This window comes from Ochotona princeps, chromosome 1, assembly GCF_030435755.1.
Source record: "Ochotona princeps isolate mOchPri1 chromosome 1, mOchPri1.hap1, whole genome shotgun sequence".
Taxonomy (NCBI): domain Eukaryota; kingdom Metazoa; phylum Chordata; class Mammalia; order Lagomorpha; family Ochotonidae; genus Ochotona; species Ochotona princeps.
In genome coordinates, this window is record NC_080832.1 from 8,438,252 (window position 1) to 8,466,026 (window position 27,775).

A 27,775-nucleotide genomic window follows, 5' to 3' on the forward strand; every position below is an offset into this window, starting at 1 on the left:
CGCCTCGCCCTGGCTTCCGCCCGAGCCCCGTCGACGGCGGACTCGGCGGTCGGGGACGGCAACATGGAGGCGGCGCGCGGCGGGGCTGCGGACGGGACGGCTCGGGCGGAGGCCCCGGGACCCGCGGACGACCGGCTGTTCCTGGTGAAAGGTGCGGTGCGCGTGCGCAGGGAGGGCGGAGGTCCCCGGGCTCGTCTCCCCGTCCCTTCAGTGGGCTTTCTGCTGCCCTGCCGTCGGGCCGGGACCCTCAGGAAGACCCCATGACCCGCAGGCCAGCAGGTGCCCGAGGCTGACCTCGCGGGGTTCTAAAGTGATTTTGAACGGAGGAGTACCTGAACCTGCGTGCATCGTTTTAAATTTTCCTTTTTTTTTCCTTCTCTGTCCCCTCCCTTCCCCAAACTCCTGGCAGGTGGAATTTTCCTGGGTACGGTTGGTGCAGTGGGAATGTTAGCTGGATTTGTTACAACGTTATCGTTGGCGAAAAAGAGAAGCCCCGAATGGTTCAATAAGGTCGGTGGCGTAAATCTCTGGATTTGCTTATCATCAATGGCAAGGGATTTGTTTGTTCTTTGCGTAGGAAGAGTTCAATAACTGTTACCCAACTTTCATGACTAAACCTACACGTGGTTATGCATTCTGCAAGTGCACTATGAGTTGAGTTGAAGGGCTTTGTGTTCATCTAAAAATGCATAACCCTGGCGTGTCATGTTAGGTTTTAGAAGATGAGACTGGAAACTCCCCTGGTACAGTTCCTGTTCACATCACGACTCTGAAAGTAGAGCTAGGCAATTTACAAGCAAGCATAAGAGGCCCAGATAGCTTGCCTACTGTTTATATAGCCGAAACGGTAGGCATTAAACTCCAAACACCACTATTATTGCCAGTGGAGAATGTATGTGTTCATGTCATTGAAAACACGCAACTTCCTGAATACAGGTACTGTGGGTGTTTGGTCCCTGTTGCGGAGTGGATTCGGTCCCTGAAAAAGTGCCCAGCCCAGAGTAGGTGCTTGATAAAAATTTGATGGTATGGTAGTTGGCTACTAAGGCCCCAAATCCTCACCCCACAGGCAAGATCTAGCCGTTGCCCCGGGTGCTGTGTACCTGGTTTCCCTAGTGTCTGAGATGTTTACTTAAATTGTCCGTGTGCGGTGTTCATGCCATTAGCTGTGTAATTATCATTTGGCGTGTGATCAGGAGAAAAACATTGTGTGTAAAACCAGGAACCATTTAAGATTTGTTGTTTGAAGGGCAGAGTTACAGGGAGACACAGCGAGGTCTTCAGCCTGGAGTTAATTACCCAGATTTCCACAGTGGTGAGGACGAGCCAGGCGGAAGCCAAGAGCCAGAAGTTCATCTGGGTCTGCAGGGTGGGCAGTAGGGGTCCAGGAACCAGTGCACATGAGGCATGTCATTGTCACGGCAGCGGCTTAACCTGCTGCCCTGCAGGGCCAGCCCCGCCTCTGTACTGTCTGAATCCTGTGAAAACAGCAAGCCACGTGGGGTTTTTGTTTTGTTTTGAGAAGCAGAGAGAAAGTTCTGTGCCTGAATGCCTGGGGCAGGAACCCAGTCCAGGTGTCCCATGTGGGGGGCAGGAGCCCAGCTGAGGAATGGCCCCACTTTCCCTGGCACGCATTAGCCGGAAGCTGAAGTCAGGAGCTGGGGAGAGGCTCTGACCCGGGTCCTCAGATGATGGTGCTGCAGGCTTCCTAGCAGGTGCATGTGTTTGAAAGGCAAACAGAATCAGAGGCACAGATCTTCTGTCTGCTTGTTCACTCCCCAAGTGCCCAGGGCAGCTAGAGCTGGGCTGGTCAGAAGCAGGGGACCGGAACTCCGTCTGGGTCCCCCATGTGGGTGTGGGGGCTGAGTACTGGTGCCATCCCCTTCTCTTTCCAGGGTGTGCATGAGAAAGAGCTGGAATCAGTATAGTAGCCAGCATTTCAGTCAAGTGCCCTGATGGGGGCATGTGGGCATTTTAACTGGTAAACCACACTCTTGCCCCGTGGGGTCATCATGCATGTCCTTGGGGTTCTAACCCAGTGGTTTTCACACTGGCCAGCAGATCTGTGGCAGTGCCTAAGACTCTTCAGTGGGTCCATATATTGAGGACCATTCCCATAATGACACTAAGGTGTTTGAAGCGGTGGGATTAGGCCTGCTGGTGCTTTGGCGTGACCAAGCCGGTGGCATCCAGCTGTGCACCTGTCATGTAAAGTTAGTGTTACACAAGAATGCCATTGATAAAGCAGTGGAGTCATTCATGTTATTAAATCATGACACTGAAGTATGCCTCTTTCTGATACTCTGTGTAAAGAAATGGAAACAGGGAGTGGGCACTTGGTAGCAGCTGGGTTGCTGCTTGCAGTGCCTGCATTTCGTGTCTGTGCCCGCTTCGAGCCCCGGCTGCGCTGCTGGCAGACACGCTGGGAAAGCTGATGCAGTTGGAGGCTGCTGCCTTCACCCTAGCCTACGCCTGCATCTTGTGGCATTGGGAGGATGAGCTGGTGCGTGAAAAACCCCTCTGTTTCTGTTGCTCAGCCTTTCAAATACAACAAAAATAAGTTTTTAAAAAACTTTAAAGAAGAAACATGCATAAAGCATTGGAGCTTTTATAATGAAGTAATTTTTCTCTAGGAAAAGCAGTAGTGTGATTGAGATGCAGGCTGAACTAGCTGCTGCTTTGTCACAAAATAGTTGTACTTGAAAAAGGAAGAAATAAATGATAGTGATTTGCAAGTGGATATTTGGCAGATATATCTTCAAACAAGCAATTGTCAATTCACGCATTCAAGTGGAAATCTTTGGAAAACCTGTATGTGTCGTATGAGCTTGATGGCTGCTCAGTACTTAATGGCACTTCAGATGAAATATCATGAGGTTATTAACAGTGCAGTCACATTGTTGTATTTTTGCATTGTGTCAGCATTGTTTGGTAAACCAGTAGTTCCTGAGTGATCATCATGCATGGAAGAAAAGATCCCTTGAATGCCAAGTGGGGGCAAGCACTTGGCCTTAACGGTTAAGGCAGCAGTGGAGGACTGGGTGGGACTCCAGCTTTCTGCAGCTGCACGCCCTGTGACGTAGCAGTGTTGGGTCAGGTGGTAGTGGAGGACTGGGTGGGACTTCAGCTTCCTGCGGCTGCACCCTATGAAGTAGCAGTGTTGGATCAAGTGGTTGGGCTCCTGACACCCCCATGGCAAGTCTGAGTGAGTTCCCAGCTCCTGGCTGTGATCCAGCTCAGCCACGTAAACCAGCAGTTGGGAGTGTTCTTGTTATCCAGCTGTCTCCCAGAACAAAAAGACAGAATGGACTAATGGATCTTGATGTAACAAATTTTCTTTGCTGTGACTTCAGGAAGCAGAGGCCCTGATCAATTCAACAGTTTACCCAGCGATACTCTGTATGTTTGGTTACTTAAGGACAATAAATGATACCTTTTAGAAACATTATTTAACCTTTTCTTTTCTTTTCCTCTTCTTATTTTTTAAAACTTCATTGAAAGGCAGAATTGGAGGGAGAGGGAAAGGGAGAAAGGTGTCTCCCATCTGAGCCCCTAAGTGGCTCAACAACTGAGGCTGGACCAAGCTGAAGCCAGGAGCCAGAAGCTTCTTGCACATGGATACAAGGGTTGTGAACACCTGGGCCACCTTCCAGTTGCTTTCCCAGGCACACTAGCAGGGAGTTAGATCGGAAGTGGAGCAGCAGGGACTTGAATCGGGACCCATAGGGAATGCTGGTACTACATATGGTGGCAGCTTAACCCACTCACTGTGTTGCTCCAATATTTACTGCCCACTATTCTGAGAACCTGGGCATTAATAATAATACAGTTTCAAATTGCAGACTTCAAGCTGTTACACTTTTCAGCCAGGTACTGCCTGTACTGCTTGTTTCAGAATGTTGATAGTTCTCTTAATGTCTTATTTTCATTATCTTAGCTCAGTTGCATGAAGAAAACAGAGTTGAAAAGTAATAGAGCTGAATGAAAGTTTCTTTATGTAATTGCTTGAATAAGCAGAAAGAAGAAGCTACAAGCTTAGGTAGAAAATTCACTTGAATTGCTTTGGTTATCAACTAAATAGGAAAGATTTATTTTTACTTGATACATTTCACAATTTTATACCAGTCTCATGAAATGAGTATTGATGCAAGTGATTAGCCTATGGTTAGAATACCCGTCTCCCAGATCAGAGTGCCTGGCTCAGTACTTAGCTCCTGCTCCTGATTTTAGCTTCCTGCTGTGTAGACCCTGGGAGACAGGGGTGAGGCTCAAGTAGTGGGATTCCTGCCCCCTGCATGGGAGACCTGGATTGGGTTCTCAGGGCATTGGCCCAGCCTCAGCCGTTGTGGGCAGTTGAGTGAACCGGAAAATGAATGCTGTCTGTCTTTATCTCTGACCCTCAGATATATGATTAAAAATTTTTAAAATATTTATTTATTTTTATTAGACACGAGGAGAGACAGAGGAAGATCTTCCATCCGTTGGTTCACTCCCTAAGCAGCTGCAATGACCAGAGCTGAGCCAATCTGAAGCTAGAAGCCAGGAGTTTCTTCCAGGTCTCCCAAGTGGGTACAGGGTCCCAAGGCTCTGGGCCGTCCTCGACTGCTTTCCCAAGCCTCAAGCAGCGAGCTGGATGGGAAGTGGGTCTGCCGGAATTAGAACCGGCATCCATATGGAATCTTGGCACGGGCAAGACGAGGACTTTAGCCGCTAAGCTACCATGCCAGGCCCACATAGTTAAAATTTAAAAACAAAATGTAGAGGCGTGGAACAATGACTCGATGGATAAATCCTTGTCCCTGCTTGTGGCCTGGGAAAGCAGAGAAGGACAGCTCAAGGCCTGGAGACCCTGCACCCTGTGGAAGACCCAGAGGAAGCTCCTGGCTCCTGGCTTCGGATCAGCTCAGCTCTGGCGGTTATAGTGATTTGGAGAGTGAATCAGCAGGTGGGAGATCTTTTTTTTTTTTTTTTTTTTTTTTTTTAATTTTTATTTTTATTACAAAGTCAGACATACTGAGAGGAGGAGAGACAGAGAGGAAGTGGAGCTGCCGGGATTAGAACCAGCGGCCATATGGGATCAAGGCGAGGACCTTAGCCACTAGGCCATGCTGCCAAGCCCAGGTGGGAGATCTTTATTTCTGTCTCTCCTCGCTACAAATCTACTTTTCCAATAAAAATAAACAAACCTTTTAAAAAATAAAATTTAGGAATAACTGAGGTATTATAAATGAAAATAACAGGCCGGCACAATGGTTCTCTGGCTAATCCTCTGCGTGCAAGTGTCAGCATCCCATTTGGGTGCCCATTCATGTCCCGGCGGCCCCACTTCCCTTCCAGCTCCCTCCTGTGGCCTGGGAAAGCAGTCGAGGACGGCCCAAGGCCTTGGGACCCTGAACTCGCAAGGACAGCCCAAGGCCTTGGGACCCTGAACCCGCGTGGGAGATTCTGAAGAGGCTCTTAGCTTCTGACTTTGGGTTGGCTCATTGTGGCTGTTGTGGCCATTGGAAGAGGAATCAGTGGATGAAAAGTCTTGTTCTGTCTCTCCTACTTTCTCTAAATCTGCCTTTCCGAATCAATTCAATCTTTTCTAAAAATTGAAAATAATAAAAGCTTATTATATGTTGGTATGTCTACTTGGTTAAACAATAGAAGATACAGAGTTACTGCATACACACATATAAAGTTTACGTAAATAATTTAATGTCCTTAATTTTATGTCATAGCAAAAACATCATCAGATAATATTGCGTTGTATGAAGAACTACTTATGGAACGTTAGGCACAAGGAGAAAGTCAGCATTCAGCTTTCCCATGTTGCCCTAACTTCTCAGAAATTACGTCTTTCTAAAAATATATTGCATGTTATAAAAAAAAAAACAGCAACTATTTCTGTGGTGTTTCATCAAAATAGTGTATTAGATGAGAATATACTATAGGGAAATAACAGCATTCTTTTCAAAATATCCTTTGAATTAGATAAAATTCATCCCAGGATTGGACAAACAAACAAAAGCTAAAAATATATTAGTCAAAAATATATGATATTTGTAGAGTCTTCTGAGCAGGTCTCTCCTGATAGTACCTCCTTGTGTGAATAACGAGTTAATTCTTACAAGAATTAAGTAGATAAGGCACATCTTTCAGGCATAGAGATATTTTAAATACAGTTTGCTGTTAGAAAATACTTTATCTTGGGGATACAAAATACCATACTTGCGATGTAATTTGTTAAATTCAGTTTCCATATAGAGATACCTTGATTTATTTGAATCAAGAACATACTGGTGGGACCGACCTGATGGTTCAGTGGCTAAATCCTCACTTTACAAGTAGCAGGATCCCGTATGGGCACTGGTTCAAGTCCTGATTGCTCCATTTTGCATCCAGCTCCCTGCTTAGAACCTCGGAAAGCAGCAGAGGGTGGCCAAAGCCTTGGGACCCTGCACCCGTGTGGGAGACCTGGAAGAAGTTCCTGGCTCCTGGCTTTGGCTCAGCTCAGCTCTGGCTGTTGCAGCCATTTGGGGAGTGAACCAGCTGATGGAAGATCTTTTTCTCTGTCTCCCCTTCTCTATAAATCCGATATACCTTTCCAATAAAAATAAATAAATCTTTTTTAAAAAGCATAATGGTGAATTGCAGAATGTAGTTTTACACACATGCACGTGCGCACACACATCTTGAAAAAGTTTGTGGAAAATGTGTGAGAAAAATATGCATGGACTTCAAAAAAAACTTACAAAATTGTCTTTCAGTATTCCTTTCTGCACACTTGGTGAGGCCTCTGTGGCTAGGCAACCTGGGTGGCGCAGCATTGCTACACCAAGAGCGGCCTCGCTACACCAGGTTAACTCGTGTTCACAGTGGAAGTGGAGATGAGCGGCATGCCACAGTCTGCTGCAGCGAGGAGAGTACGGCACAGCCTAAGAGTAGATTCAAAAACTTGGTAAGAACAGATCAGTTTGTAACATCAGGCTGCTGCTAAAAGTCATGGCTGGAGGTGTGTAGACAGTAACTCTTCCTCCGGTTTGTGAGACCGGCGCTGTAGTAGGTTAGTAAAACGTGAAAGAGCGGTGTGTGAATACTGCTGTGCCGACCAGCGTTATTTTCTTACAGAGTTTTCTGTTTTCTTTGATGAAGTAAAAGAAATGTAGGTTTCTGTAGACTTTAAACTACTTGCATGTAGGCTGATTTCTGTGCTCAAATAAAATTTCTAAAATGAAATCTAGGCCAAAGCACTTAGGCGGACTGGTTTAATAATATTTGGGTAACGTTACTGCTTTTGGATGGAAGGTCAGGCCAGTTAAAACTCAGATGTGTGGTGTCCAGGGAACCACTTTGAAATTATAGCAGCGTGGGAAAGGATTTAGATTAAGAGGATATTTTTGTTTTCATTCTAGAAAATGGCAGAGAAAAAGATGATTGGATGATTTAGTTGGTTCTGAGATACGGCGTCAGATGCAGCGCTGTTCTGTTTTTACTGTAGAAAATGGCAAAGAGAAAGCTCAGGGTGTTTAGTTGGTTCTGAGATGTGTGTCCGGGAAGTGTGAGTCGGCCTGTACCGAGTGCTTCAGTGTGCTCACTGCTAGGAGAGGCTACAGCATTCGCAAAAACCAGGCATGCGCAGGAAAACCTGTCCGGAGTTACAGGTTGAGCAGAGCAACCAAGATAATCCTAGGAAAGAAACGATGTGAGCGTTTGCAGATGGGCAATGAGATGTTGTAGATCTGCTGTTTCTCATCAGATTAACTAGCCTGTGTGATGGCATTCTAATGAAAGAGTCACTGAGTGACCGAGGTGGAGGACGGAGAAACCTTGACGACGGGAAGGGTTTTTCTGAGTCAGCAGCGAGCGCGGGGGCAGCCGGCTGCCGTTCGGCTGTGTTGGTCCGACTTGCTGCGATCTGGTGCTTATGCGGAGAAGGTGACTCATGTCACACACTCACTCTTGCTGGAGGGATTCTCTCACCCAAACCTTTCTGACTTCATTTCAGGGAAGTATGTCCACGGCGGCCTTACCGGAGAGCGGCTCTTCGCTGGCCCTGCGAGCTCTGGCCTGGGGCTCCCTCTACGCGTGGTGTGGGGTTGGTGTGATCAGCTTTGCCGTGTGCAAAGCACTAGGAGTCCACAATGTAAGTGCCAGCGGTGTTGTGCTTGGTGTGTGTGTTTATTCTGCTCTCGTCGGTCTGTTTCCCGGCTTTTCCAGTTTGCATATAGTTTGGTCACCATCTTGGTTATGACCGAGAACATGACTAACTCATTAATAACCAGGTAGGTTCTCATTAATAATGCATGGATAATCAATTAATTAAGTCTTTGGAAGTGGTAAGTCTTCAAATATAGTTTAGTAGTGAATAATTTGTAGCTAATGTTCTGTACAAATTGGCATTAGCTACTCATTCAATCAAATTAGTAATTGAGGGTGTGCATTGTGGTGTAGTGGGTGAAGCCACTGCTTGCATCCCATATCAGTGTGCCTGGGACTGAGTCCTGCGTCAGCTTCTGCTGCAGCCTCCTCCTGCTGGGCACTCTGGGGAGCAGCAGAAGATGGCGTAAGTACCTGGGTTCCTGACACATGGGTAAGAAACCAGAGGGAGTTTCTGGCTGCCAGGTTTGACCTGGCCCGGTGATGGCTGCTGTAGGCCAGCAGACGCAAGTGCATTCTTTCCCCTGCCCCCCTTAAATAAATGGAAAAGGACCTTTTTGCGTGTAATATTTATTTAAATTTTCTGTTTGAAAGAGTTACAGAGCGAGAAGAAGGGACAGAAAGATACCTTTTATCCACTGGTTCACTCCTCAAACAGCCACCACAGCCAGAGCTGGGCTGGTCCAAAGCTGGGAGCCAGGAGCTTCTCCTGGGGCTCGTGCATGGGTGCAGGGGCTGAGTAGTTGGGCTCTGCTGCTTTCCCAAGCTACAAGTAGGGAGCAGTGGGATTTGGAAGTGGAGCAGCTGGGATTTGAACTGGTGCCCATATAGGATGCTGGCCATGCAGGCAGAGGTTTGGCCTTCTCTGCCATGGCTTTGGTCCCAAAAAAAGCTTTAAAAATTAATAAATTTTAATGACTTCCAATGCTGTTCATGTCATATATAAAAATATGCTTATAAAATATTTTATATTATTAACATATTTACATATTTTAGACAATCCCCAAGACCTGTTTATGCATATGTATTAGTGGGTATGAGTTATGAGCAGGTATTTGTGCATGTGTTTCTGAAGACACATGTGGTGTATATGTATGCAAAATGTGTACTCCACCCAAAGCACCAGAGTTCTCTGGGCCTGGCTTCGTATGGACTCATGGGAATTAATGTTAGTTTGGACTGGCTGGCACAGTGGAGTTGATGAGACGAGATTCTTGGTATGTTTTGAAAGCTTTGTTATAAGTTGGATATGAGGTGTGAGAGACAGAAGAGAAGTTGAAGTTGTCTCTTGCCAAAATAGGTCAAGCCATGCCTGCATCAGAGTATCCCCTGTGGGCACCAGTTAGTATCCTGGATCCTCTGTATCAGACCCAGCTCCCTGCTGATGGCTTGGGGAAAGCCGTGGAAAATGGCCTAAGTGTTTGGGCCCCTGCTACCCACGGGGAGACCCAGATGATGTTCCTGGCTCCTAGCTTTGGCTTGACTTAGCCCTGGCCATCATGGCCATCTTGGGTATCAACCAGTAGGGGAAAGATCTCTCTCTCTCCCTCCTCTCCATTTCTCTCTGTAACTCTTGACTTTCATAAAAAATTAACTTAAAAAAATAAAGATTTTTGTCCTGAGCAATTGGAAACAAATGGGGGCCCGAGGGAGAAGAGCAGTGTTGGAGGACATGACGCCGTTGGGAGCCCAGTCTGGGCCTTGGGAGCGTGAGCGGCTTTTGCAGAGGCAGGCGGGGCGTCCAGGCAGCGGTTGGATGTAGGGGTTCAGGATGCTGGGGACGGACACTGCGAGTCTGTGTGCCGGAGACTCCTCAGTGGGGGGTTAAAGCAGGGAGGCCTCGTGACCGGAGAGCAGAGAAGGGTGGGGACGGAGCACCTCGGGGCTCCTAAGCCTGAAGGTCAGAGGATGGGGGAGAAGTAGTGAAGGGAGAGGCGGAGGGGACCAGGACGCCAGGTGAAGAGGACGCTTCAAGGAAAAGCTGGTGGGACGTCACCGTGGTAGTGTGGCAGTCATGGTGGGAGAGCAGGTGGACGGTGGGGGGTGGGGGGAGGCGGGAGAAGCCAGAGTGGAACAGGCTCCGGTGAGAATCTGGGAGCTGGGAGTAACTGAGGGCAGTATGTATTTGTAAGTCTTGAGTTTTGCTATCAAGTGAAAGACATGAGGTCCCACACAGCAGGTGAGAGTGGAGTTCTGGCTTGACTTTAAGAGAATTAACTTCGAGAGGGAGACACTACGATCGGCAGGGGAAGGGGTTACTAAGCAACCTCTTGGGCATCTCTTGAACTGCTCACATTTTATTTAATTCTAGGTGAATGTAGTCACTAATGTACTTCATTTATTTTTACTGAAGGCAGAGTGAAAGAATCCAGGTTTCCCACATGGATGGTGGGGACCCAAGCACTTGCGCCATGGTTTGCTGCTTTTCCAGGTATACAGTACAGTGTCGGTTCTAGCCGGCAGCACTCTCTCATGGGATACTGGCCTCGGTGCCCCCACGCATTGTTCTTCAAGCGCACTGATAGACACTTGACGCCGCTTGTGTCCTAACCTTGATTTTCAAAGTGAGTTTGCTGTTTGGTCATCATTAATTACAGTGGATTAAGAATTACTCGGACGAGAAACCTGTCACAAGACTTGGTGATTTCTGTTGCTACTGCCTGAGCTTTGCTTTTGACGAGTGTAATGCCCATTTTAGACATTGGCTTTATAATAACTATATAGCAGGTAATACCTCCCGTTCTGCAGGTTAGGAAGCCGGGCTTCAGGAAGATTGTCATGTTCCCAGCAACACACAGCTTTTGATTGGCAGAGGCAAGATTTGAACCCAACTCTTGCTACGTTAGCTAAGATGGGAAGTGAAGGAGGGGGTTGGTGGGATTTGGGAAAGGAGGAATTGAATTGCTTTTTTCACTGTGACGTGAGAAAATGGCCAGTTTTGATGAATTGGCGGATTTTTCTGGGTATGTTGCTGTGGGCCTCCTCTCTCACCATAGCCATTGCTGTCACTCAGGTTTTGGGGTGGCTGTTTGTTTCCCATGGAAGAGAAGCCCCATCAAGCTGTTGGGTTCAGCACAAAAGCTGCTTAGGAGCTAGGGGCAGAGAGGCGGGGTTCCTGTGCTTGCGTAGCGTGAGCGCAGCTGTCTGGACACAATAGGAAAAAGGGTTGGAGACATGCAGGTGGTGAGTGGTGGACTTGCTAAGGTTTCTGCAGAAATGGGAGTCTGCTCCCACTCTCCTGGGGACCCCATAGCTGATGCTCCCAGTATTTGGTAATCTAGGTCATAAGCTGAGTAGTACGATCTTAAGGTATTTGAAAATGCGAATAGTCTTTGATTTAGAAGAGTCATAAGAATGAATCTATCCAAATTTTCAGTAAGCCAACTAAATTAGGTTATTTAAATTAAATCATACGCTTGAGAATTTGGACTTTACGAGCTAGACTGTGCTATTTTAGTTTCTGGAACATGAATTTAGTCTTATGGCAATAGTAAGAGGATTATTGCCTACATAAAGCATTTCAGGAAATAAACTATTTCCTGATGGGCCTTACTAAATTTAAGAGGCTGTGGACTCTTCATGTCGCATCTTCATCTCCCTGTGCCCACTTCGTGAGGCTGCAGAAGGCCGAAGTCACCGATAGCTTTTTGAAGGCACAGCCTTTAGAAGCAGCGGTGTTTATCAGTAAAGAGTGGGTTTACCCTGAACTGGTGCTGTGCTAAGCAGGGGCACTGCCCAAGACCACCCTGCTGCCACAGCCCCGAGAGCTGCTGCATGGCAGGATTGGAGGACGGTGATGAGAGCTGTATCCCTGTGTGCTGCTCCCTGCTGGAAAGTGTCATCTTTCTGTGGATAAGGGACAGCCTTAGTTTGAAAATGTTGGCTAGAAATGGTCCAGGTCTACACATCCAGTACGTGGTTGAAGTGATCACTCTTGATAAATGCAGATAAATCGGAAGCAGTCCAGTGTAAAGTCCTTCTCCCTAGCTACATTGCTTTGTATTCAGTTTCTGATTGAAATCCCAAAATGAAAAGGCTGCCATCTAATGGCTAAGTGCTTGTATTCCCTATTTTAAATTAAGAGCGACCTCTGGTGGCGTAAAAGAGGACGTGTTAAAAATGCTTCAGGTAATTTCAGGTTCTTGGAAATGGTTTTGATTTTACTATTTGTTTATTAGTAATTATTATAGAGTTTCATTTCACTTAAAGCACATGTACTAACCAGATATAAATACATAAGAATACTTCAAAAAGACTCATGGAAACTAGCATTGAAAGATCAGTTGGGGGCAGGCATGTGGCCTGGCAGTTAAGATGATAGGGGCTGGTGTTGTGGTGTAGCAGATAAATCCACTGCCTGTGATGCCAGCCTGGCGTGAGGCACCAGCTCACATCCTTTCTGCCCCACGTCCCATCAGCTCACGTCCTTGCTGCCCCACGTCCCATCAGCTCTCTGTTGGTGACTTGGAAGGAACAGCAGAGTGGAGCCTAAGCCAAGGTCCTGATGCAGTCTGTGGCTCGTGGTTTCAGCCCGGCCTTTTCGGCCATTTGGGGAGTGAACCAACAGATAGAAGATCTACTTCTCCCTGCCTCTGTCTGTAATTCTGATCAAAATTGTTTTGGAAGTTAGGATGCCTGTGTCGTATGTCACAACGCCTGGTTGTGTATGGGGCTCAAGCTCCCGACTCCAGCTTGCGGCTGGTGCAGGCCCTGGACGGCAGCAGTGAGGCCTGCTTGGTGGGATCCTTGTGGCTCCCATGGGAGGCCTGGATTGAGCTGTCACGGGCAGGTGGGGAGTGAACCCCTTGGATAGTCACATTAAAATAAAGTTACATTGTGATTTATTGCCATGAACCTTTTGAAGTGTCTTTGTACATTTTTTACTTTTTATTTTAACTGTGCTTATTTTTTGAAAAAGACTAACAGAAAAATAGGAGTCTTCTCTCTACTGTGCTGTTGCCTGGATGCCTGTAGGAGCCAAGGCTGGGCCAGGCTTAAGCCAGGCACCGGAAACCCAATCCAGGCCACCCAGTGGGAAGCCGCCCGGGGTGCATGCTGGCACCCAGCGAGGTCCGAGAGGACAGCTCACTCCTTGGCATTCCGACATGGGGCGAAGGGGCCTCAGATGGTGCCTCACCCACTTCGCCACAGCATGCGGCTCCGCATTTTTTTCTACTTGTTTAAAGAAGAGTTGTTTTTAGTGGAGTGATAGAAATTGAACATCATCTTGGGGTGCTCAGTGATACGGATACATGTACGCATTGTGCGGTGTCTGATCAGAGCAAGCACTCCGCCCCCGGTTATGCAGTTGTATTTTGCACAGTGCTATTTTATCAGAGGTTTCAGAAAGGGAGCATGCGTGGCAGCTGCTTAGCCAACCAGTGCAAATAAGTTTCCTAGGACCAGAGCTGGCAAACTTGCTGCCTCTGGTGAGAGACAGCGCAGCATCCACCTGCCGCCCGGGGCAGCCTGGGCCAGCGAGCACAGCTCGAGTGCCGGCTCGAGTACTCTGAGTTAGGGTGCTGTCTCACGTAATTATGACTGAGGGAGCATCCCCTCCCCCTTTTGAGATGTATTTATTTGAAAGAATTACACAGAGGGAGATTCGGAGATCTTCCATCTGCTGATTGACTCCCCAGATGGCCGCATTGGCCGAGGAGAGGCCTGGCTAAAGCCGGAAGCCAGGGACTCAGAGTCTCCCGCGTGGTTCACAGGGATCAAACACTTGCTTCGTTTTTTGCTTTCTTAGCTCCAGCTGCTTATCACAGTCAGTCTCTCTCTCTCTCTCTCTCTCTCTCTCTCTCTCTCTCGTATTTATGTATGTGAAAGGCAGAGAGTTAGAGATTTTTCATCTTCTGATTCACTCAGTGAGTCAGTGCCTGGCGCCGAGCCTGGAATCTAGGAATGCGGTCCAGGTCTCCCTGTAAGGGGGTAGGAAACCAGCGCGGAGCTGTCACCCTGCCTCCCTGGGGGTGACCAACAGGAAACCCAAATGCTGCCGCGTAGGGTGTGGAAGTCCTGTAGGCCCTCCTGCTGGGCTGAACATCTATTCCAGACCTATCTTTTTTTCACACAATTTTGTTTATTTGCGAGTCAGAAACAAAACCATATTTTGGTTTACTTCCCAGGTGCCCGCCGCAGACGAGGCTGTGCCGCAGCCAAATCCCCAAGTTGGGAATGTGATCCAGGTGTCCTGTGTGGAGGGCAAGAGCTCAGCTGCTTGAGCCACCAGCACTGCCTCCCAGGGCTCAAACCCAGAATGCTGCTGTGGGATCCTGACCGCCAGCCCAGTTGCCTGCCCAGCAACCCATCTTTTAAAGCAAAGAGGGTTTTTTGTTATTGTTAGAAGTATGTAGGGCCTGGTGCGATGGCTCAATTGGCTAATCCTCCCCTTTTGCGAGCTCTGGGATCCTGTATGGGCACCTATTCGTGGCCCAGCTGCTCCACTTCCCAGCCAACTCTGCTTATGGCCTGGGAAAGCAGTGGAGGATGGCCCAAAGCCTTGGTACTCTGTGCCCATGTCGGAGACCCAAAAGAAGCTCCTGGCTCCTGCCTTTGGGTCAACTCAGCTCCATTGTTGCAGTCATTTGGGGAATAAACCAGGAAAAGGAAAGAAAAAGAAGGGCCGGCTTTGTAGTGTAGTATTTTAAGTGCCTGCCTGTGGTACATCCTACATTCCATCCTGGCACTGGTTTGCGTCCCAGCTGTTTCATTTCTGACCCACCTCCCTACTAACGCATCTAAAATAATAGTAGGAGATGGTCCAAGTGTTTGGCCCTGCACTCACCTGTGAGATCTGGATGGAGCACCTGGCTCCTGCCTTGGGCCCTGGCCATTGCAGCCGTTTGGGAGATGAACAGCAGGTGCAAGATCTCTGGGCCTTCAGGTACTTGCACGATTGAGGAGTAGTTTCCTGAAATTATTTTTTGAAGTGAGTCACTGAGTTTGAATGCAGTGATGAGAGCATCTCCAACTGCCACGGGTCTGATGGGCTTCAGCGGATGGCAGTGCGGAGGGACAGGCTGGCGACGGAGAGATGAAGTCACGGAGAGTTGCTGTCTTTAAAACCAGAGACCATGTGGACAAGAAGCCATCAGTCTCCTTTTATGAGTAAAACAGAGGCGTGTGGGAATACATAACGACTAGCTAGGAAGATAAACTGTGCAGTAAAAACTTTGCAGAGAGCGACTGAGTGGGTCACCTTAGGCGTGTCCCAGGTGTGTCCCACGGGAGGAAAGACAGGCATGACTGCTAGGATTGTATGTTTCTTTGTTGTCATTCCTTGGGCCGAGTGTGGAACACTGGGCTCACGTGAGCAGAGCTCTCGAGAGAGAACACTGCAGACCGAGCACCTCCCACTTCGTCCAGAGCTTCCTGCTGCCGCGCAGTGCATGACGGGGCCGGAAGCAGGTGCCGTGGATGCTGTTGGCGGGAATACTGACACGTTTCTACCTAGGTGTTCATTTACCAGTGTATTAGAAAACGAAATGCAATCTCCCTAGCCAAATGTCTCTAGTCATTTTAGGAGAAACCTTTGCTTTCCTGCCTTGTGTCTCCTTCATGGCTTGCAGCCGCCCTGGTGACATTGTCCACACCTGCACTGTGGGTGCCGGGCCGCCCGACTAGGCACTGGGACTCGGATGTCTGCGAGCCTGTGCCCGTTCCCGCTGAGCTGTCATTCACACTTGGCCCTCAGCCCGCTGCTGGGTCACTCGCTATATGAATGTCAGCATCACCCACACAGTCACCTGAGGGGAGAGCCAGGTGGCTGTTCAGGCCCATTCTCCCCTCCCCCCGGAGTTGAGCCAACAGCTCTTGCTGTTCCCCAGCCATTGCCGCTGCCTCCTCATCCCAGCCTGTGGTGTCCTCCCGCCTCTCGCAGCTGCCTCCGGGCTCTGGCCTCCTTCCTGCCCCGCGGCTCCCTGCAGCTATACCCTACTCTTTTCCTGCCCTGCCCAGGCCCACCCCTTGTCCTCCCCCAGGGCCTTGCTCCCAGCAGGGGCCTCTGCCTGTTGTCAGCCTCCCCTCTGCTGCACACCTCCCTTCGCTGTCGCTACCTTTGACATTCCACTTTTCTGCTGCCCTTCATGAAAAGAAGTTATTGAAAGAGTTGGCCATGGCCACAGGTCCCCACTTCCTGCCCTTTCTGTACTCCCCCTAGCTTCTTTGTTCAGCACTGCACCGAAACTGCCATGGGCCAAGTCACCAGCACCCTCTGCTCCTTGCGACTTCCAGGCCTTTTGTAAGCTTTTTCATTTGTATGGAAAGGCAGAGTTACAGTGAGGTGTTTTTGGGAAGGTTCACTCCCCATGGCTACAGTGGGTGGGGCTGGGTCAGGCTGAAGCCAGGAACCCTGGGTTCCGATGTGGGTGCAGGAACCCCAGTGTTTGGACCGTCTTCCACTGCCTTCCCAGTTGCATTAGCAGGCAGCTGGTCGGGCCATGGAGCAGCCGAGTCTCCAACTGGTTCTCGTCTGGGACCCTGTTGGCACAGGTCATACCCTGGCCCCCTAGTGACATCTTACACACTGAGGATCCGCTGACCCACTGTCAGGAGACACCGTCTTGTGGCTCTCAAGACCCCTCTGGGCCTCTGTCGTCCCCCACCTCCTGCCCACACTCGCCTCTCACAGTTGCTCATCCAGTGGCCTCCTGCTTAGGGCCTTTGTTCTGCATCTGGCCCCGTGCCCTGCGTTCGCTCCTCCAGCCCCCAATGTTTTCAAATGAACTGTAGTTTGATGCTTTCCAAATAGGAGAAAACCTCATAAAGTTCGCGGAAGGTAAGATTTAAGAATAGGTTTATTAGCTTTGCAGGAATTGTGAAATCTATCATTTTTTCATGATAATACATTTTCTGTGAACATTTTGAAGCCTCATGTAGAGCTTGGCTCTTCGTTTCCTCGCTCCTCGACCTGATCCGCCCTTGCTGCTCCCCGTTTCAGGAAGCTCTGGCGTCATCTCGGGGCCCCAGTTCAGGGGCCCAGCGAGCACCCCACGGACACCCTTCATTTCCCCGAGTGGAACCCAGGAGCAAGTCTGGCTTGTTGCCTGCCACAGAGCCCAGCCCCTTCCCCTCTCCAGCTCTGCTCATCTTTGGCCTGGTGTGCTCAGTTTTCTGTGTGGTCTACTAACCTCTCTGTTACTTCCAGAACTTTTTTCCTTGTAACTGCCAGAAGTAGGTTAGGTCCTGTCACTCCTCTGGCTCTCAGTGAGGGTGGTGGGTGAGATGCAGCCCTACTGTGCTGAGACCCCCCAGTGCCCACCTACACCTTCTGCCTCTGCCTTCACTCTGCAGCCCTGCAAACCACCTTACCCTTCCGTGCCAGGATCCCTCTCTCTGGGGCCCTCATGCTCGCTTGGCCCATGAAGCTTCTCCCAGCCCCGTGGGTGACTGGTTGACCAAGGCTTCCAGCCCAAATTTCCTTCACCCCTTCTGATGCCTCCAGACCAACTGGGCTAAAGTGAAGTGTCTTCACTCTTACCACTCTGTATCACTGACAGTATCCTATTTTCTTGTCGACTCCTATTGCAAAAACAAATTACACTGACCATTTTCTTGACTTAATAATCTTCACACACGTGGGCCTTGTTCAGCCTGTTCATTTTATCCTCAGCACCTATTACAGTGTCTGACGTATACTAAGTGTTCCAAAAATGTTTGTTAACATGAATCTGGTCCTCTTGTCTATTGTTCCAGTGTTTCTGCCATTGAGAAGCAAGTCCACATGCCTTGAAATGTTTGAAGACAGCCTCTCTGTGATCTGACCCATGCTTACTCTTCAACTTGCTGGTTCTCATTCAGTGGTGAAATCCCACAGTCTCGCCCCTCCTTATCCGCCACAAGCTGCATGGCAGTGTCTGGAGACACTTGGTTGTCATACCAGGTTCCTGGGCCGTGACAGACCGCTGACCTGCACTTGGCCCACTCACACTTTGGGAGCAATAAGCTACCAAACTGCAGTATGGAGTTAATCTGTGTTGACAGTTTGTAAAGGTGACTCAGGATTCTAGCTCAGGTTGAAGGTGGCTTCCACATGCAAACATGTTCCTCATGGCATCTTTTGGAATGTCAGGTGGTCATGGGGAACGTGTTTATACTGCCATATCCTCCATGTGCACCTGGATATGCTGTCCATTGCTCTGTCAAAGCCACTGAGGAGGCCCAGCTCTGACACATGCACTCCAGGTCAGACCATGGAACCTGCAATTCTCTCCATGGTTGGGGTTCTGAGTCCAGGGGTTCAGTTGGAGGAATTCTGAAAGAAACTTCATCTGAGGTGATCCCAGACCTAATTGTTATGTGTACATCCTAATACAGGGTCCAGCAGTCTGTTGCCCAAACCGGTCTAAGCACACACTGTTAGTTGGGATTGCTGGGTCAGTTGTCTCCAACCCTATCTTCTACAAAAACCAGTGGGTGTTGCAGCCCGATCCTGCCCACCGCACACTCGGCCCGCACGTACACCAGTGGGAGCTGCAGCCTAGTTGGAGCAATCCACAATAACCCCCGCTGCCTCCTGCTCTGGTTCCTGTGCTTGCCAGTATGTACAGCAGCCTGATTCTGTCTGTCCCACATCCCATTCAGCTCTCATACATGTCAGTGGGCATTAAGCCTAGTTCAACCCAACCAGCCCACGCATGTGCTGGCGGGTGCCACTCTCTGTCTATCCATGCCTGTCCCAGTCCTGGTTCTCATGCTCACCAGCTGGAGTGGCAACCTAAGAGGGAGGTTCCCTACTGGGCCCACTCCCACTCCCAGATCTTGCACTCTTGGGTTGTTCTGCAGTTTGGATTGACAGAGTTTTCCCCCTCTGCCAGCATCTGCTAGCTGAAGCTGTGGCAAAGCCCAACCAGCCGTCACCCCCTCTGGCTCATGCTTGTACAGTAAGAACAGTCCGCCCGGCCTGGCTTATCATTGATCCAGCTTACATGCAGGCCAGCAGGTGTTAGAGCCTTGCCCAGTCTGGTCTAGATGCTGGTGGATGGAGTCCAGGGAAGTTTGAGCAGTGGTGCCAGTGTCTGGATCCCCTGCCATGTGGCTGTGGCAGGAGGTACCCATGCCAGCCCAGGCTTCCTGCTGAGGATCCTGGGTCCACCACCCACTGCTGCTAAGCCGGAGGTGGGGCCTCGGTTTGTCCAAGCCCGAGATCCAAGAATTTCCTCTATCCACAGCAACCGTGCTGAGGACGGATCTCAGACAGCTCTGGGCATGCTCAAGACCATGGCTTTGCCATGTTGGTGGGCGGAGTCCAGATAAATCTGAGCAGCGGCTCAGGTGTCTGGATCCCCCAGCCCAGACTTCCTGCTGGGGAGCCTAACTCCCCATCAACGCTGCCAGACGGCGGGGGGAGGTCCTGGACTTGTGGGCAGCCAGAGCACCAACCAGCACTGGGCATTGCCTGCTGGCTGCCCAACAGCAAGCTCTGGGTTCTTGGGGCTATGAAATTACTGCCTAGGGAAATCCATGGATAAGGCCACTGTAGGTGAGGAATGAATCCCGAGGGGCACCCAATGGCAAATGCTGAAGTGAGGTGGGCCATAGCTCACTGGGCTGCAGTGCCCAACCAGCACATGTGAGACCCAGGGGAGAGTGGATGAGCCTGGTAGGGGGGCTGCAGGGTGCTCCCTTGGTGGGCCACTATTCCTGCTGGTGAGCATGAGAGCTGGGATTTGGGGCATACTAAACAATTTTGATTTCTTTATTTTTCATGTTTCGCTATCCACCCCCCACCTTTTTTTTTTTTGAGAGAGAAAAGAAGTTAAGTAAAAAAAAATTAATTTGAATGAATTTACACAAAGAGGAAGGCAGAGAGGGTCACTCCCCAAGTGGTCACAGCGACCAGAGCTGAACCAGTCCAGAGCTGCTTCTGGGTGACCCACGTGATTTCTGGGCCCAGGGTCTCGAGCCATTATCTGCTGCTTGCTTGCTTGCTTGCTTGCTTGCTTGCTTTCTTTCTTTCTTTCTTTCTTTCTCTCTCTTTCTTTTTTGAGATTTATTTGTTTTTATCAGAAAGTCAGATTTACAGGGAGAAGGAGACACAGGAAAATTTTCCATCTGCTGGTTCACTCCCCAAGGAGCCACAACGGCTGGAGCTGAGCTGATTCAAAGCCAGGAACCAGGAGCTTCCTCGGAGTCTCCCACTTAGGTGCAGGGTCCCAAGGCTTTGGGCCGTCCTCTGCTGCTTCCCAGGCCATAAGCAGGGAGCTGGATGGGAAGTAGAGCAGCCGGGATATGAACCAGCACCCACATAGGATCCTGGTGCGTGCAAGTAGAGGATGCAGCCACTAAGCTATTGTGCCAGGCCCTTTCTGCTTCTTTTCTTAGGCCACAGGTAAGGAGCTGGATTGAAAGTGGAGCAGCTGGAACGTGAACTGGTACCACAGGCAGAGACTTAGCTGGTTATGCCACAGAGGCAGCCCCTTTTAGTAATTTTTTGTTAATCTGTTTATCTGAAAGGCGGAGAGATTTTCCTTCTCTGGTTCACTGTCAGTGCTCATGACAGCCAGCGCGGGACCTGGCCAAAGCCAGGAGCAGGGACTCATGCAGTCCTCCCCACTGACAGCGGGAACACAGATACCTCGGTCACTGCCTCCCAGGGGCATCAGCAGGAAGCTCGGCCACAAGTCAGGCACTGTGGTGTGGGTGTGAGCATGACTTTAAGGTTGATCTTTATTTGAGCAGCAAAGTGACAGAAAGAGATCTTCCATTCACTCCCCAAATGGCTGCAGTGGCCGGGGTGGAAGGCTGGAGCCAGGAGCTCAGTCCCGCTCTGCCACGTGAGTGCAGGGGCCCAAGCACTTGGGCCATCTTCCACTCGTTTTGTCGGCACATTAACAGGGAGCTGAGTAAGAACGGAGCGGCCCTCCCATGTGACTTGCATAATTATTTATGTGTTGTTTCCTCCCAGAGCGTTCACCGACTGCCCTGTGCAGAGACGGGAATTGGCTGGTGGAGAGTGGTGATTCCCTCTCCCAGTGACACGCTCTGGTGTTTCATGTTGATTTTATGTGATAAATCCTATGGTGCAGAGAAGTACAGAGTAGAGTGGTGATGGAGGGTTTTAAAAAGTCAGTTCTGCTGGGTCTTGGTGAAGATGGGTACAAGGCGGGGCATTAGATGTGCTCTGATAGGAAGAGGACTGGGCATTTGGTGGCACACCACCCAGAAGGGGTGTGTCCAGAGGCTTGCTGCTTGTCTTTATTCCCGGCCCCTCAGTGGCACAGCCAAGAGTATTAGTGTCTAACACTGCGCTGTGAATAGATAATTTGAGTTAGGTTTTCAACTCAAAATGAATAATGAACCACCTGAGATAGAAAGTCACCAGGGAGCCGTGCGTTACAGTTCGCTCCCGCCAGCTTTGGTATACCTAAGGCGACTTTGGAGGTCGTACCCATCTCCCCGATTGTTAGTGTGTTCCTTCTTACGACTTACTGTAAATTTCAAAAGCTGCTTTGGTGTATTGTTATTTTGGAGAGTTATTTTTTTTCTGCTCAAAATTGATTTAGTTGTGGCTCAGGGGAAAAACTGAAGAGGCAGCTGTCATAGAAATTGTATTTCTGAAGAGACTCAGACTGCAGACAGAAAATTGCTATAGAAAGAAACCATCTAGCTGCGAGTCTTTATGTCCTTGAATTTCATGTTGAAGAACACTTATCTTGGAAAATGATTTGACTGGTTAAAGAAATCATTATAGGAAGGAAGTAGTAACAAGCATCATTAAAACATATAAGTTACAGCTGGGACGAAAGACATGCTAGGCTCCCAGAATTGGTCCTTTTAAGGATGCTTCTAAAATGTTGACGACCATTAAATAAAAAGATGATCATTTTACAAATTGCGCTTTTTGACACAACAGACTGCTGCCACAGATCTGACCACTAGTGCGGAAGGGATTCATGTGTCACATGTCATCGAGGTTGTCCGGCAGCAAGTCACATCTGCTCCCTCATCCCACTCTTCTCAGCCCACCCCAGCTCCTCCGCATAGTGTCCCTGGCTTACTGCACTGCGGTGGCAAGAATGAAAGTAGGTTTTTGAAATTCTGTTTATAAATTACTCTTTTTCAGGATTTTTTTCTTCCTGTGAAGGACTGCTTGTGTCAAGGAGCCCCATTCGGAGGGAGCATGTTGCTCTGTTAGATGGAGATGCGCTCTGAGCAGCCGCTGTTTGGCCGCCAGGATTTGTCAGTGCGCACAGTACTGTTAGTTTTATTGGGGCTTTTGTGGCTAGTTGGGTTTTTATTAGAGTCCACATTTCATCAGATGTCAAGTTGACACATCTTCAGAAATCTCTGAAAGTTCCCAGAGAAATGCATGCAGCTGACATAGCATGCCGTGTTGTACCAGCCAAATGATTTTATTTCATTATGTTAGTAATTTTATTCATGCATTGGTTAGCATTGGCCCTTTTAAGGACATTTATATATTTTCCTAAGTGATGTCTTCATTTTAATAGAAGACAGAATCACCATCTTTCTTCACGAGAAGGTCTCTTTAGCGGGGCCTCTCGGGCTTCTCCCTGACCTCAGAAAGATGCAGCATCCTGAGAATCACCCAGTGGTTCCCTTCCCCCGTGGTGAGCTGTGCTTAGGACTAGCTTAAAGACAGTGAAATCCTTTCCAAGTCAAAGGGACACAAGTGCAGAAGATGCTGGAAGATTGCATGTGCGTGCTGTTCTTCCCAAGGGCTACCACACACGCTTTATTTGTTTGGAAAATGTATTTATTCACTTGAGAAGTAGAGACAGACAGAAAGGATGTGGGCTTTCACCTGCTGGTTTCTCCACCCAGTGTGGCAGCTGGCCAAGGTCAGGCTCCAGGAACTCTTGGGCTTCAGCCGGTCCTGTGCTGTGACATCCAGCGCCACAGGGAGCGGCTCAGCTTCCTGGGCCCCAGCCCGGGCCCCGAGTGAAGTCACGTTGGAGCTGCTTGTGGAAACTTGACCCGTTAGCACAGCCAGTCCAGATGTGGGTTCTAGCTGGGCTGCCTGGGTTCCAGCAGACTGGGCCCTGGCTCTTGGAGCCGACGGATTCATGCCTGTGGCATGGCTGACTTCACGTTGGCACAGAGCTTTTGCCTTTGGACTGTGCCCTGTTGTCAATCATTGTCCCAAACATTGGCCCCTTAATGTGTGTTTTCAGTTCCTGTATCAGGTGACTCCACTGTGTCGTAGTCTAGATTTTGTGTGTATGTATGATAGAGCAAAGATTTAGGAGGAAGGTGTATGTCTGACCTTTACTAAATGATAAAAAGTGGGAGCCAAGTTGTAAAAATTCATGTTAGTCTTCCTTAATCCAGTTGAATATTGAAGTGAATCATACAGTATCAAACGTTCTGACTCCGCGGACCAACTGTCCAGTGTTAGTATGAGCAACTGTTCTCAAAACCAAGCCAGTCCTGGTGAGTGGAAATGTGTCAGACAGGCACAAGACGGAAATCCTTCCCGAGCGTGACCTCTGACCTTGCTGCTCAGAGCCCCCAGACTGGCTGCTCTGCTTCCGCGGGGCGGGCAGGACTCGGTCGCATCAGGACAGAGGGCTGTTGGAGCTCACCTGCAGTTCCTGCTCTTACCTGGCCCTTGGTTCTCTACAGTTGTGTTTGAGCCAGACTCACTCACTGCTGAAGGGATCAGAGTGTGCTTCGGTCTACTTCATCACTCTCCTCGTACTCCCAGTCTGCCAGTAAATAAAATATTATGTTCTCTGTGCCTTAAAAAAACGAAGATTTATTTCTTGTGTAGCACCCAGTGTTGGTTTAAACAGGTCCCTGGAAATACTGTGCACAAGCTGGCTTAGCACCTCCAGTGGTGTGGAGGCTGTGCTGTGGACAGGGAGTGAGGCCCAGCCTCCAAGGAGCAACACACCTACTCTGCTCACACCTCATTCGCCAGAACTAGTCACATGGTTCCCTGATTGGAAGGAAGTGTACTGGCTTAGTGAAAATAGCCAACCTACCATTGGTCAGCTTGTCACTACTGCAAGAAATAAGTCATGTTTGGTGAAACTGGAACAGGAGTGGAGGTTGTAGAGGTATTTTGTTTTTTGTCATAGACCCAGCCGGGCTGTCCTGGTTGCAGGTGGCTGTGCGTCACAGCCATGTGGCTGTCACCTCACTGACCTGTTTCTCGTACATAAAGTAGTAATCCTGATTTCTGCCACATAAATGAGTAAACATAGAACAATATGTAAAGCTCACTAGTGCCCGATACACGAGTGATCCCAAATGGTGGGCGTTGTTACAGCCTGGCTGGCTGCTTTCTCTCCTGGCATCAGAATTAGAGGGTCTGTCTTCTTGTATTTTATAAGATTTTGTGCTCACTGACATACTCAGAGGCTGCTGTCACCAGTGACTCCTGACCCCAGTGCTGAGGCCGCTCCCCGTGCACACCTGAGCCCAGTGCTGAGGCCGCTCCCTGTGCACACCTGACCCCAGTGCTGAGGCCGCTCCCCGTGCACACCTGACGTGAGGCGCCAGAGCCACAAGAATGCATCAGTGGCCAGAGCATTCAAAACTTCAAGTTTTTAATCCAGTCGAGGACGGCCCAAAGCCTTGGGACCCTGCACCCGCATGGGAGACTTAGAAGAAGCTCCTGGCTCCTGGCTTCAGACCGGACCAGCTCTGACTTGTAGCCTTTGAGAGGTGAACCAGAGTATAGAAGATCTCTCTTTCTGTAATTCTGATTTTCAGATAAATAAATCTTAAAAGAAAAAAAAAGTTGATCTTCTATGCTTATACATCTGTATCATGGAAAAATAAATAGATCTTTAAAAAATAACCCTGGGCCCAGTACAATGGCGTAACTGGCTAATCCTCCCCATCCAAGTGCTGGGATCTCATATGGGTGCTGGTTTGTGTCCCAGCTGCTCTATTTCCCATTCAGCTCCCTGCTTGTGGCCTAAAAATGCAGTAGAGAATGGCTCAAAGCCTTCGGACCCTGCACCTATGTGGAAAACCTGGAAGAAGCTCCTGGCTCCTGGCTTTGGATCCAGCCGTTTGGGGAGAGAGCCAGCATATGGAAGATCTTTCTCTGTCTCTCCTGTCTAAATCTGATCTGCCTTTCCAATAGAAATAAGTAAGTAGGACCCAACGCAGTAGCCTAGTGGCTACATCCTCACCTTAACACACATCAGAATCTCATATGGGTCCTGGTTCATGTCCCAGCAGCCCTGCTTCCCATCCCGCTCCCTGCTTGTGGCCTGGGAAGAGATTCCGAAGCTTCTGGCTCCTGGCTTCGAATTGGCTCAGCTCCAGCTGTTGTGGCCAATTGGGGCATAAAAAAAATTTGATGGCATAAAAAAAGTACAGCGCTTGGGGGTTGAGAGGGGGGAACGTCGGGCCGGCCAGGAGAAATGAACTCCCAAGCAGGCTGACCTGAGGCAGCGACCCTCGACTCGCCTAACTGGACCTCAGCTGTTTCCCGACCCTTCCTCCTTAGCAGCTGACAGGATTCTGTATCTCTGAAAAGAAAGTGTGGAAACTGTTCACTTCTTGGCTGGGACACCACTGCGAGAGAGACTGTGGTGTCAGGCTCGGCTGTCACCCATGTTCAGCAGAAAGATGGGGAGAAAGTAGTGGGCAGCACATTGCCAGCTGTGCCCAGAGATATGTCTATTGTTCAACTGTGAGCAACTCACCAGAGCAAAGCGCTTCTTCCCGTTGGCCGTGCTGGCCCTTTGGCATCGGGCCCTCCCGCCAAGTGCCCAGGGCTGTCCCCCAGCTGTGATGGCCACGGGCGTCTCCCCAGGGACAGCCCCTCCATGGAAATGCAGGCCCGTCCCCAGTGGAGAACCTCGGGCTGGCTTCTTCGTAGTGCAGGTCACAGCTTGGTGGGCATTTGCACCTGCAGGCCTGAGCTGCTTGCCACGGGCCTCCTGTGGGCCGGCATAGTCAAACCAGAGGGAGAATTGTTAAGTGAGGCTTTCAGCAAACCTGCTGCCATGCTTACATGCCCATGTGCTTTGCCCTTGGGCTGCCACACTGCTGTCGTGGTAACTTGTGGTGAGCACCTGCCATGCTTTGTGTGCAGACTCTCACTTAATTCCCGCAGTCCTGTGGGCAGGTAGCCGCTCTCTGTTTTGCATGTGTGTAAACTGAGCCAGCTGCTCTCCCGGGCCGAAGGGAACACAGGCAAGAGGCTGAGACCTAAACTGTGCTGATGGCGCAGGTGCTTGGTCCAGGGTTGACCAATTCCAGCAGGACGAAACGGGTTTAGAAACGGGAAGATTAGGTATCACATTGAAATGAATAAGTCATCATCATCGTGAATAAAGATAGCTCCCTCCATAAGAGCCATTATGACTTGCATGTTGCTGAGGACCCCAGGGTGCTTCTCGGACCCCACGAGGGAGCAGGGTGTGTCCCCGGGGCCGTGGTGAGGACCCCAGGGTGCTTCTCGGACCCCACGAGGGAACAGGGTGTGTCCCTGGGGACGTGGGTGGAGTTTGGCTGGTGAGAAGTCGCAGTGAAGGCTTAGGGAATGCTGAGAACTCATCCTCACACAACCATATGGACTTGAAACAATGAACCAGGATGTAACTTGCACTGTTGGACGGAGGTGGTCCCATCTGCCGGAGCATCTCCACTCTCTGGGGGTGTTCTGCTCCGATGACCAGACCCCGGAGGCACGTGGACCCTGCGTGTGAGGACCCCAAGGCCCCGCTCCGACTCTTAATTCCAGATCAGCTGCTACGAGTGAAATCCTTACTTTGCCTTTCCTACACCGTTTGGCCCATCAGAGCATTTTGGTTTATCTGCTTTTCACTTATTTGTTCTTTCTTTCTTTCTTTTTAAAGATTTATTTTATTTTTATTGGAAAGTCACATATACAGAGGGGAGCAGAGGCAGAAAGGAAGATCTTCCACCCACCGGTTCACTCCCCAAGCACCCGTAACAGCCAGAGCTGAGCCAATCCGAAGCCAGGAGCCAGAAGCCTGTTCTGGGTCTCCGACGCGGGTACAGGGTCCCAAGGCTTTGGGCCATCCTTTGCTGCTTCCCAGGCCATAAACAGGTTGCTGGATGGGAAGTGGAGCCACCAACACCCATATGGGATGCCAGCACGTGCAAAGCGAGGACTTTAACTGCTAGGCTACTGCGCCAGGCCCTGGTTTGCTCTTTATTAAGGTCCTCCTAGGTTTCGTCTCTGTCCTCTGTGGCTCTGAACTTTTTAGTGACCTGAGCATATCCACTTGTCTGGAGAGGCAGAAATACAGGACGGAGGATCTTCGTCTCTGTCTCTCCTCCTCTCTGTATACCTGCCTTTCCAATAAAATATATCTTTAAAAAAAAAAAAGACCATTGTTCAGATAGGAAATGCATATTCGGGATGTGTTTGTGTGGGGGGAGGGGTGATGATTTGGGCATGTGGCCTTGCATGGTCAGGTGACACTGTTACGTGGCTAACAGAGGTCTCTCGGCGGAGAGGAGGTGTTTCCTGCTGGGATGCTCGGCTCGGCACTCCTCTGCGTGTGCCGTGAGCTGGAGCTGCTCGGGACTGCTTTTCCTTTTGAACATTTGGTGCTGGTTTTCTCTTTTCTTTCAGTTGAAAGACTTTCGAAGTAAAATGCAATCAGTATTTCCACCAATCCCCAAGCACTCTGGACCAGCGGCCGAGTGGGAGGAAGTGTGGAAGTCCAAGTGA

General features: G+C 49.6%; 1 protein-coding gene across 1 annotated transcript; it reads left to right on the top strand.

The window, feature by feature from the left end:
* Positions 1-27,775, top strand: TMEM242 (transmembrane protein 242). Its single transcript, XM_004595449.4, has 4 exons — positions 1-151; positions 410-510; positions 7,991-8,128; positions 27,677-27,775. Exons 1-4 carry the CDS (start codon positions 64-66, stop codon positions 27,773-27,775), a joined length of 426 nt encoding a protein of 141 aa, XP_004595506.2. The 5' UTR covers positions 1-63.